The sequence below is a fragment of the Tachyglossus aculeatus genome, chromosome 7 (assembly GCF_015852505.1).
Source record: "Tachyglossus aculeatus isolate mTacAcu1 chromosome 7, mTacAcu1.pri, whole genome shotgun sequence".
NCBI classification, from domain to species: Eukaryota; Metazoa; Chordata; class Mammalia; order Monotremata; family Tachyglossidae; genus Tachyglossus; species Tachyglossus aculeatus.
This window is the reverse complement of record NC_052072.1, coordinates 860,843-873,702: the sequence shown is the minus strand read 5'-3', so window position 1 is coordinate 873,702 and position 12,860 is coordinate 860,843. Positions and strand designations below refer to the sequence as shown.

Here is a 12,860-nt window from a genome sequence, read left to right as displayed (position 1 = left end):
ATTATTATTATTATTATTATTATTAAGTGGCGGAGCAGGGATTAGAACCCACGTCCCCTGACTCTCCGGCCCGGGCTCTTGCCACTAAGCCACACTGCTTCTCTTCTCTTCTTTCATGGGGTGTGTGCACTTGACAAATGATTAAATGAGAATTTGAGATCTGCTTCTGATTCCCTCGCTCATTCAGCGATCAAGATGGCTTCGAACTGTTGTCTCTTAAACCGCTGTCATTTAAGTGAAACTTCATTCTGTGTTAAATCTGGGCTCTGAAAGCCTCAGAGAAGACGAGCTCACGGGATCAAAACTGAATTAAAGAAGCAGTGTGGCCTCGTGGGAAAGAGTACAGGCCTGGGAGGAGGGGGAGGAGGAGGATGAAGGGGAGTAGTAGTAGAGGACGTGGGTTCTAAATCCGGCTCTGCCTCTTATTATTATTATTATTATTATTATGGCATTTATTAAGCGCTTACTATGTGCAAAGCACTGTACTAAGCGCTAGGGAGGTTACAAGGTGATCAGGTTGTCCCATGGCAGGGCTCACAGTCTTAATCCCCATTTTCCAGATGAGGTCACTGAGGCCCAGAGAAGTGAAGTGACTTCCCCAAAGTCACCCAGCTGACAATTGGTGGAGCCAGGATTTGAACCCATGACCTCTGACTCCAAAGCCCGAGCACTTTCCACTGAGCCACGCTGCTTCTCTTGTCTTCTGCGCAACCTCAGGCTAGACTTCTAGACTGTGAGCCCACTGTTGGGTAGGGACCGTCTCTATATGTTGCCAACTTGTACTTCCCAAGCACTTAGTACAGTGCTCTGCACACAGTAAGCGCTCAATAAATGCAATTGATTGATTGATTGATAGTCACTTCACTTCTCTGGGCCTCGATTGCCTCATCTGCAAAAGGGGGATTAAGACTGTGAGCCCCATGTGGGAAAGGGACTGCGTCCAACATGATGACCTTGTATCCACCCCGGGGCTTGAAACATTCATTCATTCATTCAATCGTATTTAGTGAGCGCTTACTGTGTGCGGAGCACTGTACTAAGCGCTTGGGAAGTACAAGTTGGCAACATTTAGAGACGGTCCCTACCCAACAGTGGGCTCACAGGGGAGTTTTGACTTGTAGCAGTTGCCCACCACACGCTGGCCACCGGCCAAGCTCGGGACGGAATGGACAGGCCTCCGCTTCACTCTCCTTCCCGTAGTCGAGACTGGCGGAGGACTGGAAACTCTCCAGGTGCCACCCCTCGGGGTGGCTTGGCACATAATAAGTGTTTAACAAATACCATCATTATTAGTAGTAATAGTAGAACAGCATCATCATCATCATCATCAATCGTATTTATTGAGCGCTTACTATGTGCAGAGCACTGGACTAAGCGCTTGGGAAGTACAAATTGGCAACATATAGAGACAGTCCCTACCCAACAGTGGGCTCACAGTCTAAAAGGGGGAGACAGAGAACAAAACCAAACATACTAACAAAATAAAATAGAATAGATATGTACAAGTAAAATAAATAAATAAATACAATAATAGTAGTAGTAGAAATAGAGGCAGTAGTAGTAATAATAATAATAATAATGGTGGCATTTATTAAGCGCTTACTATGTGCAGAGCGCTGTTCTAAGCGCTGGGGAGGTTACAAGGGGATCAGGTTGTCCCACGGGGTGCTCACAGTCTTCATCCCCATTTTACAGATGAGGTCACTGAGGTCCAGAGAAGTGAAGTGACCTGCCCGAAGTAATAATGGTGGCATTTATTAAGCGCTTACTATGTGCAAAGCGCCGTTCTAAGCGCTGGGGAGGTTACGAGGGGATCAGGTTGTCCCACGGGGGCCTCACAGTCTTCATCCCCATTTTACAGATGGGGTCACTGAGGCCCAGAGAAGTGAAGCGACTTGACCAAGGTCACACAGCTGACAAGTGTGTGGAAGCAGCGTGGCTCAGCCCGGGCTTTGGAGTCAGAGGTCATCGGTTCAAATCCCGGCTCTTCCACTTGTCAGCTGTGTGACTTTGGGCAAGTCACTTCACTTCTCTGGGCCTCGGTGACCTCATCTGTGAAATGGGGTTTAAGACTGTGAGCCCCACGTGGGACAACCTGATCACCTTGTAACTGCCCCAGCGCTTAGAACAGTGCCTTGCATATAGTAAGCGCTTAATAAATGCCATCATTATTATTATTGATAATAATAATAATAATATATTTGTTATTATTAATTATTAGTTACCCATTGATATTTATTATTAATTATTAATTGATGATAATAATATTAAGTGGCAGAGCTGGGATTTGAACCCATGACCTCTGACTCCAAAGCCCGGGCTCTTTCCACTGACCCAGGCTGCTTCTAATATTAGTAGCAGTAGTAATAGAAGTACTAATAATTGCGGTATTTATTAAGCGCTTACTCCGCGTGAAGTGCTGGGGTAGATACAAAATAATCAGGTGGGACACGGTCCCTGCCCCGCAAAGGGCTCAGAGTCCGAATTCCCATTTTCCAGAGGAGGGAACTGAGGCCCAGAGAAGTGACAGACGGTCACACAGCAGACAAGTGGCAGAGCGGGATTAGAACCCAGGTCCTTCTGATTCCCAGGCCGGTCTCTATCAACTAGACCCACTTGTTAAGCACTTACTAGGCGCCAAGCACTGTTCTAAGCACCGGGGTAGATGCGAATGGCACATAGTAAGTGCTTAATAAGTACCACAATTATTATTACTATTATTATTTCTTTCCTCCCCTTAAGTGTGACTAACGGCGGTTCCCTTTGTGAATCGTGCCCCAGACATTCCGGATTCTGCCGTGCGCTTGTCGGGTGGCAGGGGGTTTTCCGCCTAGCCTCACCGGTGAGCCGATCGACAGGAAGGAAGGATGAAATGAAATAATCCCAGAAGAGGAAAGGTTGGCAATTAACTTGACAAAGACGTCGCCCGCTTTCCTCCGTGCCTTCAACTCGCACTTAAATCTTTAAATGAAAAGCGGCTTACGGTTGACCTTTAAGGACGCCAAGAGCCGTTTAAGGGTAATTAGACCTAATCCAATTAAAGATGCATTATAATAACGGTTCAATTAATAAGTCGTGCAATAGCGAGTTTATTGAGCGACTTCTTCATTTAAATAAATGGGGAATGGGGGAAAGGCACTCTTAGAGAGACGGGTTTTCGGGCCGCCCGGGTTATGCGACAGCGTCGCGGCCGGGCAAGGGCCTGAGATGCCAGGGGGTGATCTTTTAGACTGTGAGCCCACTGTTGGGTAGGGACCGTCTCTATATGTTGCCAACTTGTACTTACCAAGCGCTTAGTACAGTGCTCTGCACACAGTAAGCGCTCAATAAATACGATTGATTGATTGACTGGTGCCCTGGAGACGCCGCCCTCCATAGATGGCCTCTGCACAGTTGCCTTGGGTCAATCAATCAAATGCATTTATCAAGAGCTTACTACGTGCAGAGCACTGCACTAAGCGCTTGGAAAAATACCTCGATTTCTTCTCCCGCTGTTGACCTCCCATCCACATCCTGCCTCTGGCCTGGAACGCTCTCCCTCTTCCTATCCGACAGACAATCAATCTTTCCACCTTCAAAGCCTTATTGAATAATAATGGCTTTTATTAAGCGTGTATTATGTGCAAAGCACTGTTCTAAGCACTGGGGAGGTTCCAAGGTGATCAGGTTGTCCCACAGGGGGCTCCCAGTCTTAATCCCCATTTTACAGATAAGGGAACTGAGGCCCAGAGAAGCGAAGTGACTTGCCCAAAATCACACAGCTGACAACTGGCGGAGCTGGGATTTGAACCCATGACTTCTGATTCCAAAGCCCAGGCTCTTTCCACTGAGCCAAGTGCTGGGTGACCTTGGGCGAGCCACTTCACTTCTCTGGGCTTCAGTTCCCTCATCTGTAAAATGGGGATGAAGACTGTGAGCCCCACGTGGGACAAACTGCTTACCTTGTATCTACCCCATTCAGTCATTCATTCAATTGTATTTATTGAGCGCTTACTGTGTGCAGAGCACTGTACTAAGCGCTTGGGAAGTACAAGTTGGCAACATATAGAGACGGTCCCTACCCAACAGTGGGATCACAGTCTTGAAGGGGGAGACGGACAACAAAACAAAACATATTAAAATAAAATAAATAGAATAAATATTAGAACAGTGCTTGGCACATAGTAAATGCTTAATACCATCATTATTCTTCAGTGGGCCTCAGTGACCTCATCTGTAAAATGGGGATGAAGACTGTGAGCCCCACGCGGGACAGGGACCGTGTCCAATCTGATCAGCTTGTACCCACCCCCAGCATTTAGCACAATGCTTGCTGCCCAGTAAGCGCTTAATAAATACCATCATCACCATCATCATTATGACTGTGCTCTCCCAAGCGCCGCGGTAGACTGTCCGCTCCGTGAGAGCAGGGACCATGTCTATTCTGCTAACGTCCTTCCCCTAGGACACAGTCCATGGAATCTGCCTGCATCATCATCATCATCAATCGTATTTATTGAGCGCTTACTATGTGCAGAGCACTGTACTAAGCGCTTGGGAAGTACAAATTGGCAACATATAGAGACAGTCCCTACCCAACAGTGGGCTCACAGTCTAAAAGGGGGAGACAGAGAACAAAACCAAACATACTAACAAAATAAAATAGACTAGATATGTACAAATAAAATAGAGTAAAAAAATATGTACAAACATATATACATATATACAGGTGCCTGCAGTGGGTGGATTGTGCGGTTCATTCATTCATTCAATATTTATTGAGCGCTTACTGTGTGCAGAGCACTGTACTAAGCGCTTGGGGAGTACAAGTTCCCACCATGTGCTGACCCCTGCGTTTTTCCGGCTTGTGTCCCGCAGTGAACGAAGGCTCCGGAGAGAGCAGTCAGAAGGAGACGTCCACGTGCGACATTTGCCAGTTCGGGGCCGAGTGTGACGAGGACGCGGAAGACGTCTGGTAAGGTGGCCTGGTGGGCTACGCTCCCCTTTTCCCAAGACGGTTGGAAAGGTCGCTGGGAGTTTCCCTTCTCCAATTCGGTAAGGTCGCTGGGCGACTCCATTCCCCACCGGGAAGCAGCACGGCCCAGTGGGTAGAGCGCGGACCTGGGAATAATAATAATAATAATAATGATGGCATTTATTAAGCGCTTACTATGTGCAAAGCACTGTTCTAAGCGCTGGGGAGGTTACAAAGAGATCAGGTTGCCCCACGGGGGGCTCACAGTCTTCATCCCCATTTTACAGATGAGGTAACTGAGGCCCAGAGAAGTTAGGTGACTTGCCCAAAGTCACCCAGCTGACAATTGGTGGCGCCGGGATTTGAACCCATGACCTCTGACTCCAAAGCCCGGGCTCTTTCCACTGAGCCACGCTGCTTCTCCATGAATGAGAAGGACCTGAGTTCTAATCCCGGCTCCGCCACTTCTCTGCTGCGTGACCTCAGGCAAGTCATTTCATTTCTCTGGGCCTCAGTGACCTCGTCTGTAAAATGGGGATTGAGACTGCGAGCCCCATATGGGACAAGGCCTGTGTCCAACCCGATTTGCTTGTATCTACTGCAGCGCTTAATACAGTGTCTGGCACATAGTAAGGACTCAACAAATACCATTATTATTATTATTATTATCTCTGATGAGAAACACTTAAGAAGCTCCTTGTGGGCAGGAATTGTGTCTACCAACTCTGCTGTATTATACCCTCCCAAGTGCTATGTACAGTGTTCTGTACACCATAAGCGCTCAATAAATACGACAGGCTGACAACTAACAATGATTGCCTTCTAGACTGTGAGCCCACTGTTGGGCAGGGACTGTCTCTATATGTTGCCAACTTGTACTTCCCGAGCGCTTAGTACAGTGCTCTGCACACAGTAAGCGCTCAATAAATACAATTGATTGATTGATCGTCAGTTAATGGTGCCATGGTTCATCTTCTTCTGTAGACTTTTATTCCCAAAGCATTTTCCCATTAATTCCCTCATTTTGGCCCTCCCAGGGAGGGAGGCGGGATGCTTTATTGCTATATTGTACTTTATAAATCGTATCTTTTTATCATCCTCTCCCAAGCACTTAGTACAGCGCTTCGCACACAGTAAGCGCTCAATCAATACGGACTGAATGAATGACTTAAAGGTGGAAAGGCAGGTCTTATCGTCCCCCTTTTGCAGAGAAGGAAAAGGAGGTATGGAGAGGTTAAGTGACTCGTCCAAGGTCACACAGCAAGCTGGCAGGGGAACCCCAACTTCCAGACTGGGGATCTAGACAAATCGAAGTTGTTATCTGGCCGACGTGATTAGAGCCCATTTCTCGGAGGAGAAGGGGAGTGAAAATTATAAATGCGTCAGAGAGGTGGGGAGTAACTAGAAGGGAAGAGAGCAAGGAAGATGGTGGCCACTTCAGGTGGTATGAACAGGGAGTAGGGCTGGAATTGTAATACATGCTCTACTCCTCTAGCTTCTGGAGGTTGAGATGCTGGAGATTGTGGGATTCCAGAGGTCGGGATGCTGGAGGAAGTGGGGTTCTGGAATTTGGGTCCCTGGAAGGTGTGGCATTACAGAGATTGGGATGCTGGAGAGTGTGGGATTCCAGAGGTTGGGATGCTGGAGGAGGTGGAATTCCAAAGCTTGGGATGCTGGAGGAGGTGGGGTTCTGGAGGTTGGGATACTGGAGGAGGTGGGATTCTGGAATTTGGGGTGCTGGAAGGGGTGGAATTACAGAGATCGGGATCTGGAGATTGTGGGATTCCAGAGATGGGGATGACGCCGAGTGTGGAATTCCAGAGGTTGGGATGCTGGAGGAAGTGGGACTCCCAAGGTTGGGAGGCTGGAGATTGTGGAATTCCAGAAGTCAGGATGCTAGAAGGTGTGGAATTCCAAAGGTGGCGTGCTGAAGGTAGAGGGGTGGGTACCTCAAGAAGAAACCGCACGGATTGTGGTGGGGCAGAATGAAACCAAATCGAAAAAAACTCCTCCACCTCACCTCGGCCAGAGGCCTTGTCAGTGTCTCTTATTTCATCATGAGCACCTCCCTCCCCCAAATTGTTAGGACTTGCCACGCTGAGCGCTCGTAATGAGAGGTCAAATATCCGCTCCTGGGCCTTGGGGTGGGCACTAGGGCGAACTGAGGCCCTGAGGCACGGGGTGAAAGTCTGTCGGGAGGAAGAGATGGGTACACTCCCACGGAAAGTGCACGGGCTAGAAGCCGAAGGGGCCGAAGCCATTATAGCTATTCATTTTGGAAAAATTGGAAAACGATAAAGTAGCCGGAGTTAACAGAATCTGGTCCTCCCCGACGCTAGCCCTGGACATCCAAATGATCGTCCTCAACAACCCTCGACATTTGGATAATTGCCCTCCCTGACCCCTGGCCTTCTGGGTAATTGACCATCTCGAACCCTGGATTTCCGGGTAATCGACCATCTCGAACCCTGGATTTCTGGGTTATCGGGCGCCCCGACTTTGGGCTTCTAGGTAATTGACTGCCTGGACCTTGAGCTTCTGGGTAATTAACCACCCAGACCTTGGGCTTCCGGGTATTTGTCCTCCCCGAAGTTGTCGTGGGGCATCTGGATACTTGTCATTCCCGATCCCTGGGTTTCTGGGTAATTGTCCTCCCTGATTCTGGGCATCGGATAATTGTTCTCCCTGACTCTGGGCATTGGATAATTGTCCTCCCTGACACTGGCCCTGGGCATCCAAATAATTGTCATCCCTGAGCCCTGGGCTTCCGAGGAATTGTCCTCCCTGAGCTCTGGGCTTCCAGGTAATTGTCCTTCCTGAGCCCTGGGCTTCCAGGTAATTGTCCTCCCTGAGCCCTGAGCTTCTGGGAAATTAATTGTTTATTTATTTATTTGTTTATTTATTTATTTATTTATTTATTTTGCTTGTACCTATCTGGTCTATTTATTTTATTTTGTTAGTATGTTTGGTTTAGTTCTTGGTCTCCCCCTTCTAGACTGTGAGCCTGCTATTGGGTAGGGACCATCTCTATATGTTGCCAACTTGTACTTCCCAAGCGCTCAGCACAGTGCTCGGCACACAGTAAGCACTCAATAAATACGATTGATTGATTGATTAATTTTTCTCCCTGAGCCCTGGGCTTCTGGGTAATTGTCCTCCCTGAGCCCAGGGCTTCTGGGAAATTAATTGTTTATTTATTTATTTATTTATTTATTTATTTATTTATTTATTTATTTATTTATTTCACATGTACCTATCTATTCTATTTATTTTATTTTGTTAGTATGTTTGGTTTAGTTCTCTGTCTCCGCCTTCTAGACTGTGAGCCTGCTATTGGGTAGGGACCGTCTCTATATGTTGCCAACTTGTACTTCCCAAGCGCCTAGTACAGTGCTCTGCACACAGTAAGCGCTCAAGATTGATTGATTGATTGATTAATTGTTCTCCCTGATACCCGGGCTTCTGGATAATTGTCCCCTCTGACACTGGCCCCGAAACCCAGCCAAGCACCTGCTGGCTCACAGGCCAGGAAGCCCCCCGGGTGATTTGGGGACTCCACCACCCTCAGGACGGCTACAGGTGGGCCAGCCCGGACCCTCCCAGCTCAGTTGATGATGATGATGATGATGATGGTATTTGTTAAGCGCTTACTATGTGCAAAGCACTGTTCTAAGCGCTGGGGAAGTTACAAGGTGATCAGGTTGTCCCACAGGGGGCTCACAGTCTTCATCCCCATTTTACAGATGAGGTAACTGAGGCCCAGAGAAGTTAAGTGACTTGCCCAAAGTCACACAGCTGACAGTTGGCGGAGCCGGGATTTGAACCCATGACCTCTGACTCCAAAGCCCGGGCTCTTTCCACTAAGCCACGCTGCTTCTGAACCATGACCACAGTCTAAGAGGGAGGAGGGCAGGGATCTCACCCCCATTTTACAGAAGAGGAAACTGAGGCCCAGAGAGGTTAGGTGACTTATCCACAGTCACACAGCAGGCTGGTGGTAAAGCCAGGACTAGAACCCACTTCTCCCACCGCCCCCCCACCCATCCTTCGCTCTTATTAGCATGCTCGGCAGGGTCTAAACAGTTTTGTTGTTATCGTCTTTAATGGTATTTCTTAAGCACTTACTACATTCCATCATCATCATCAATCGTATTTATTGAGCGCTTACTATGTGCAGAGCACTGTACTAAGCGCTTGGGAAGTACAAATTGGCAACACATAGAGACAGTCCCTACCCAACACGTTCCAGGCACCGGAGAAGAAGCCCGGCCCCGTAGAAAAAGCACAGGCCTTTCAAAAAGACCTGAGTTCTAATCCCGCCTCTGCCGTGTGTCTACCATGCGACCTTGGGCAAGTCATTTCACTTCTCTGGGCCTCAGTTTCCTCAGCTGTAAAATGGGGATTAAGACCGTGAGCCCCTGTAGGACTTTAGCCTGTAACTTCCCCAGCACTTGGATCGGTGTCTAGCACAGAGTAAGCACTTACAAAATACCATCAAAAGAAAAATACTAAGCGCTGGGATAGATACAAGACGATCAGGTTTGACACAGTCCCTGTCCCTCGAGGGGCTCACGGTCTTCATCCCCATTTTATGGAGGAGGGAACTGAGGCCCAGGGAAGTGAAGTGACTTGCCCAAGGTCACACAGCAGACAAGTGGCAGAGGCAGGATAAGAAACCCCCTTTTAGACTGTGAGCCCACTGTTGGGTAGCGACTGTCTCTATATGTTGCCAATTTGTACTTCCCAAGCGCTTAGTACAGTGCTCTGCACACAGTAAGCGCTCAATAAATACGATTGATGATGATGATTCAATCATTCAATCGTCTTTATCGAGTGCTTAGCATGTGCAGGGCACTGTACTAAGCGCTTGGAAAGTTTAATTCGGCAACAGAGACGGGCCCTACCCAACGACAGGCTCACGATCTAGAAGGGGAAGACAGACGACAACAAAACAAAATACTCCGACTCCCGTGCTCCTTCCACAAGGTCACACTGGACCCCAGACATGTTAGCAAATAGAGGCGCTTAGTACAGTGCAGCACACTGAACTGGTGCCCAAAAGCTCCACTGGGGCTTCTGCTCAGTTTATGCCCATCGATATAATAATAATAATAATAATAATGGCTTTTATTCGCATGGCTCAGTGGAAAGAGCCTGGGCTTTGGAGTCAGAGGTCATGGGTTCCAATCCCGGCTCCGCCACTCGTCAGCTGTGTGACTTTGGGCCAGTCACTTCACTTCTCTGGGCCTCAGTTACCTCGTCTATAAAATGGGGATTAAAACTGTGAGCCCCCTGTGGGACAACCTGATTTTCATTCATTCATTCAATCGTATTTATTGAGCGCTTACTGGGTGCAGAGAACTTAACTTCTCTGGGCCTCAGTTCCCTCATCTGTAAAATGGGGATTAACACTGTAAGCCCCGCAGGGGACAACCTGATCACCTTGTAAATTCCCCAGCGCTTAGAACAGTGCTCTGCACATAGTAAGCGCTTAATAAATGCCATTATTATTATTATTATTTATTAAGCACTTACTGTGTGCAAAGCACTGTTCTAAGGGACTGTTCTTACTACAAAGCCCAGCGAGACTGGAAGCTCCTTGAAGGCAAGGATCCTGCCTATTTACCCTCTCCTGTCCTCTCCCAAGCGCTCAGTCTAGTGGTCCGCACCCAGCAGGCGTTCAGTACATGCCCCGGACCGACGGACTCCCAGAGGGCCGGAGGGGACGCGGTGAAGTGTCGTTCTTGTGTCTCCCCGTAGGTGTGTGTGTAACATCGACTGTTCCCAAACCAACTTCAACCCCCTTTGTGCTTCCGACGGGAAATCGTACGACAACGCGTGTCAGATCAAAGAAGCCTCGTGTCAGAAGCAGGAAAAAATCGAAGTCATGTCCCTGGGGCGATGCCAAGGTAATAATAATAATGATAATAATAATAATCAATCAATCAATCGTATTTATTGAGCGCTTACTGTGTGCACAGCACTGGAATTACAAGTTGGTAACATATAGAGACAGTCCCTACCCAACAGTGGGCTCACAGTCTAAAAGGTATAATGGTATATCAAATAAAGGTATAACAAACAAAAAATAACAAATAATGGTATTTGTTAAGCACTTACTATGTGCTGAGCACGTCCTAAGCGCTGGGGTAGATACAAGGTAATCAGGTTGTCCCACGTGGGGCTCACAGACTTCATCCCCATTTTCCAAATGAGGTCACTGAGGCCCAGAGAGTAATAATAATAATGATGGCATTTTTAAGCGCTTACTATGTGCCAAGCACTGTTCTAAGCACTGGGGTAGATACAAGGTGATCAGGTTGTCCCAAGTGGGGCTCACAGTCTTCATTCCCATTTTCCAGATGAGGTCACTGAGGCCCAGAGAATAATAATAATAATGATGGCATTTGTTAAGCGCTTAGTATGTGCCAAGCACTGTTCTAAGCACTGGGGTAGATACAAGGTCATCAGGTTGTCCCACGTGGGGCACACAGTCTTCATCCCCATTTTCCAGATGAGGTCACTGAGGCCTAGAGAATGATAATAATAATGATGGCATTTGTTAAGCGCTTACTATGTGCCAAGCACTGTTCTAAGCGCTGGGGTAGATACAAGGTGATCAGGTTGTCCCAAGTGGGGCTCACAGTCTTCATCCCCATTTTCCAGATGAGGTCACTGAGGCCCAGAGAATAATAATGATGATGATGGCATTTGTTAAGCGCTTACTATGTGCCAAGCACTGTTCTAAGCACTGGGGTAGATACAAGGTCATCAGGTTGTCCCACGTGGGGCTCACAGTCTTCATCCCCATTTTACAGCTGAGGTCACTGAGGCCCAGAGAATAATAATGATGATGATGACATTTGTTAAGCGCTTACTATGTGCCAAGCACTGTTCTAAGCACTGGGGTAGATACAAGGTCATCAGGTTGTCCCACGTGGGGCTCACAGTCTTCATCCCCATTTTACAGCTGAGGTCACTGAGGCCCAGAGAATAATAATAATAATGATAATGATGGCATTTGTTAAGCACTTACTCTGTGCCAAGCACTGTTCTAAGCACTGGGGTGGATACAAAGATAAAAGGCAATCAGGTTGTCCCACGTGGGGCTCACAGTCTTCATCCCCATTTTCCAGATGAGGTAACTGAGGCCCAGAGACTACAACCACTAATAATAACAATGATGGTATTGTTGACTCTACCATAGGTATGGTATTGACTCTAGAAGCTTATTAGACACGATCTAAGTAGGGCCTTAGACAAGGCCCTACTGAGAGCTCACCTCCTCCAGGAGGCCTTCCCAGGCTGAGCCCCCTCCTTCCTCTCCCCCTCCTTCCCCTCTCCACCCCCCCCGCCTTACCTCCTTCCCTTCCCCACAGCACCTGTATATATGGATATATGTTTGTACAGATTTATTACTCTATTTATTTATTTTACTTGTGCATACCTATTCTATTTATTTTATTTTGTTAATATGTTTGGTTTTGTTTTCCGTCTCCCCCTTCTAGACTGTGAGCCCACTGTTGGGTAAGGACCGACTCTATATGTTGCCAGCTTGTACTTCCCAAGTGCTCAGTACAGTGCTCTGCACACAGTAAGCGCTCAATAAATACGATTGATTGATCTATATATGTTTGTACGGATTTATTACTCCATTTATTTTACTTGTACATATCTGTTCTGTTTATTTTATTTTGTTAATATGTTTGGTTTTGTTCTCCGTCTCCCCCTTCTAGACTGTGAGCCCACTGTTGGGTAGGGACCGTCTCCATATGTTGCCAACTTGGACTTCCCAAGCGCTCAGTCCAGTTCTCTGCACACAGTAAGCGCTCAATAAATACGATTGATTGATCTATATATGTTTGTATGGATTTATTACTCTATTCATTTATTTTACTTGTAAATA

The 12,860-nt window shown here is 47.3% G+C and overlaps 1 protein-coding gene across 1 annotated transcript in view; it reads left to right on the top strand.

Annotated features, from left to right (window-relative positions):
• Window positions 1-12,860, top strand: part of TMEFF2 (transmembrane protein with EGF like and two follistatin like domains 2) — a 66,728-nt gene that overhangs the window by 38,184 nt on the left and 15,684 nt on the right. Inside the window, exons 5-6 of the mRNA XM_038749243.1 lie at window positions 4,858-4,954; window positions 10,715-10,863. Of these exons, the coding sequence (XP_038605171.1) occupies window positions 4,858-4,954; window positions 10,715-10,863 (246 nt within the window). The remainder of the gene's footprint in view (window positions 1-4,857; window positions 4,955-10,714; window positions 10,864-12,860) is intronic.